Source organism: Pterocles gutturalis, unplaced genomic scaffold, assembly GCF_000699245.1.
Source record: "Pterocles gutturalis isolate BGI_N339 unplaced genomic scaffold, ASM69924v1 scaffold10656, whole genome shotgun sequence".
NCBI lineage: Eukaryota > Metazoa > Chordata > Aves > Pterocliformes > Pteroclidae > Pterocles > Pterocles gutturalis.
In genome coordinates this window covers 112080-115865 of record NW_010100460.1, presented here as the reverse complement: position 1 = coordinate 115865, position 3786 = coordinate 112080, and the positions used below count along the sequence as shown (strand labels likewise).

Genomic DNA, 3786 nt, shown 5'->3' with positions numbered 1-3786 from the left:
AGGAGTCAGCTATGAGGGAAGACCAGCAAGTGGCAGAATATGCCAGATTTAGATTGGTTTCCTCTCTCTGAAGCAACCCAAAGTGGTTGGAACAGAATCCAGGAGTGGGGCCAAATTAGAGTTGGCTTCTGACTGTAGTTCAGTGATCGATTTCAATAGTAGGCATTAATTAATATTGCTGGAACATTTTGAGGGGGTATTACCCAGAACCCAAACAGGATATAAAGAGAAAAGGTCACTGACAAAGCTATGTCATAGTCAGTGCAAATACACATCTGTTAATTCCTACTCGTGAGACAAGATTTCCCCAAATTGTAACTTCCATAGAGTATCTCCCCTCAAAGACATTGAAAGGCTGCTTCTCTAAGAAAACCAGGATAAAACTTCAGAATACGATTCTCAGAGAGTCAAATCTTCACACATAAACCAATCCCCTGAAATTTAACTCCAGACCTCCTGTCAGAGATGTCTCAAACTCCTCTGTGGTTTCAGTAACTTCTAACTGGAGAATGACAATCCCCATTCGGAAACTCCTGCTAAGATTTTCAAACCTGGAGCGAAAATAAAATCTTTTGAACATTCTTGTGAATGCACCAGGAGGAGCACGCCTTGACAGTTTGAGACACAAGACAGTGAAGTGCCCAGTTCCTGCAAGTGTAGTTTTCCTACCCTGAATTTTGCAGTGCCTGCTCCTAAATCCACAGCTCCACCACATAAAAGACTCTCTCAAGTGTGACTGTGTTAAAATTTACCTTTGTGAAGAAACAGCATATTTAAATAAAATTAAATTCCAGTTAAGTGTTCTGATCAGCTGTCTGCAGTTCTGGTACTTTCTCTGCTGCTGGCAATCTATATTCACATCGCATGCTTCTGAAAGTGCAGATCAAAACCTTTCCTCAGCTCCAGACTTTCAGAAGTTTGTTCAACCTCTCCCCTATTTTTTTTTCCCCCTAATGGAAGACTTAAGTTATACTAAGCTATTATTGGAAATATGAGAATGCTGGCAGGTCAAAGTCTAAACAGCAAATTAAGACAATAGATCAATCATCTTTATCATGGTTTCTTTATACTTCCTTTAAATTATAGGTCTGTAAAGGTACCAGGCTTAATTGTCTAGTAAGCCACTGTCATACCTGCCTCTCTCCTAAATGCCATGATACAGAAGTGAAGGCTATCTCACATTTCCTTTTGTTCCTTTGACTGGTGTGAAGTAAACAACTCAATCAATTTGTAAAGCACTCTTTTTTTTCCCCACGGTACAAGGCAAGTATTATACTGAAATTCAGAAGTGGGGAAAAAAAAAGGACATGGCATTCAGTGGACAGAGCAGAACAGAAATTGCTAGTGCACAGAGACGGAGTGTAAATATCTGTTGCTATTTGTGCGCAGATGTTTATATCATTTAACACATAACAATATACCAGATAAGCAAACCTATACAAAAATTTAAATTCCACAGCACAGATTTCATCCCCATGTTCTTAGACTTGGAGCAAACTCAAAGGTTCTGTAAATTCTAACTTACGTATTTAGACTATGATTTTACATTTTCAGTTATGGCCGAACTGTGGTTGTCTGCCATAACATACACCAGAAGAACCAGCCAATTTTGACATTTGAGCTCTTTTATTCGAATCAATTATTTAAGAATGTTTAGCATTTATGCCTGAAGATGTAATACACCTTTCAAAACCTGGAAAATCTGTATTTCAAGTTAAACTAACTGCTAAAATGTTACAGCAATATCTGGATTGAAGACTGATTTTGATCTCTCTGCTAACAGATTAAAACTGCTTACAGTCCTAGATGGCATATGTAACTATCTGGCCACATCTCCTTGGCACAGTCATCTAGTCCTTTATATTTATCTTACCTTTAATGCATCATGTTTTTCATTTGCTTCAACAATCAAAATTTCTGCCATATCCTCGGCATGCTCAGACCGCGCGTGGACAAACAAGGCTCTGCCAACTTCTGATATATTCTTTAGTGCAACTAAAGACCCGTCACGTTCCACTTTAAAGTCTGGGTTAGAAACTTCGAAGTTCAATTTGTTATTCCCCTTGCAGTCATCAAAATCCACTGGGGGGAAAAAAAAAAAAAAGAACACAATTATTCACTTTGGAACACAGACTTCAAACATCTTTATGTTATTGGCTTGTCTACAGATCTTGGGAAGAAATGTCTCCTGATCTAAGGGGAAAAACTTTCAAAGAAGCTTTATATTTCTGTGACTTTAATTCATAGACACATCTTATGAATACACACTTTCAGGAGGATGCAGAGATTTTGACCATGCTAAATGGAGAGGTAGGAGATGAACTAAACACTTTGCGATCACTCAGATCAAATGTACAAAATGCACATCTAGTTCTACAAGTTGGGCAGTAGAGACCTTGTTGTCCTCCTCATTATAACCCAGGATGCCTAAAGGCTTCTCTGCTGGCAAAGTGGTTTCAGATATCCAGTAAATCTTTCTGCTTGGAATTGTTTACAGATTATTCAACCACATAGCCTACTGCAAAAGTGTTACATAACAGAAAACCCAAACTATAACATTTCTTACTAACTACTGGAATTGTGACATAGATTGAGCTGCATTATCGGTATAACTAAGAATTATGAGGACTTTTAATTAAACAGTAGCTGTCAATAATTCTGTTTCACTTTACATGGAAGATTTAAAATATTTAGGAAGGCTAGCATAAGAGAAAAATGTTTCTAAAGTATAAAGGTTTGAGACTTTGCCTCAAGTTCTGAGCCCGGTAGATTCACTTTGCAAAAAATACTGGAAGAAACACTAGTGATGTAACTACCAGCTATATGATTGTGTGTCTTCACCACAAACTTGAAACTGGCTGCTTCTTCTCAGGTTTCAACATCTCTGAACAATATATTTGCATGGGAAGGGTTTTTCTGCAGACAATCTGTTTTGTATTCTCTACCTGCTCCTTGAGTTACTGCTGCTGGAGACTCTTCACTTATCTGTATGCTCTTGCTATTTTGATTTTACATTTCGTTTCTACTGGATGCTTAAAAACTGCATTACACTTTCAGAAATGGATACAGACAAGGATACAGGCCACAGAAGATCAAAGACAGCAGAGTTTTACTGAAAATAAAGCACTTTGCATAATTATTTAAATTCACTGTAAATACACTTGTATTCGGTCATTCTTTTTAAAAGAAAAAAAAAATCCCAGATTCTTGCACAGCCTGGCCAATACCTAAGCTTTCCCTGACTATGTAATATCTGTAACTGGTATTAAAACACAGACAGCATCTCATACTGGATGGCCTAACAACACTGCTGGGAAGTCACACAAAAATCCTCTTCAGAAAACTTTGCTTCTACTACCAGACTTGAAGACAGGGCTGTTGGAGGACCTGGTGGAGATCCTTCATGCCTGGGCATTCACTGGGATTGAACCCCAGAGGAGAACCGCCCCAGAGGGGAACTGTTGCTGGTTACAGAATCTGAATGCAACTTAATTTTATGATGAATATTGATGAGAAAGGTTAAATTAAAAATAAACCAAGAGCAAACTTCTCAAATGTCTAAAATTCAGAATAAGGCACAGAACAGGGGACATGTGACACTATTTGCCAAATCAGCAGCACTGGGCTGGCCTTGGGCTGCATCCACACTTTCCCCTGCTCCAGCACGAGTCCCCTCCGTGGGCCGCAGCTTCCTCAGGACAGGCCCACCTGCAGGAGCTGCCGGGAATCCCTGCTCCAGCGCCTGGAGCCCTTCCTCTCCTCCTCCTCCTCCTCCCCCCCAGGGCT

The 3786-nt window shown here is 39.5% G+C and overlaps 1 protein-coding gene across 1 annotated transcript in view; it reads right to left on the bottom strand.

The window, feature by feature from the left end:
• Window positions 1-1864: 1864 nt before the first annotated feature.
• LOC104466504 (cadherin-13-like) overlaps window positions 1865-3786 on the bottom strand; it is a gene marked incomplete at its 5' end in the record, with an annotated part of 67730 nt that continues 65808 nt past the window's right edge. Inside the window, one exon of the mRNA XM_010079943.1 lies at window positions 1865-2082. Within this exon, the coding sequence (XP_010078245.1) occupies window positions 1865-2082 (218 nt within the window). The remainder of the gene's footprint in view (window positions 2083-3786) is intronic.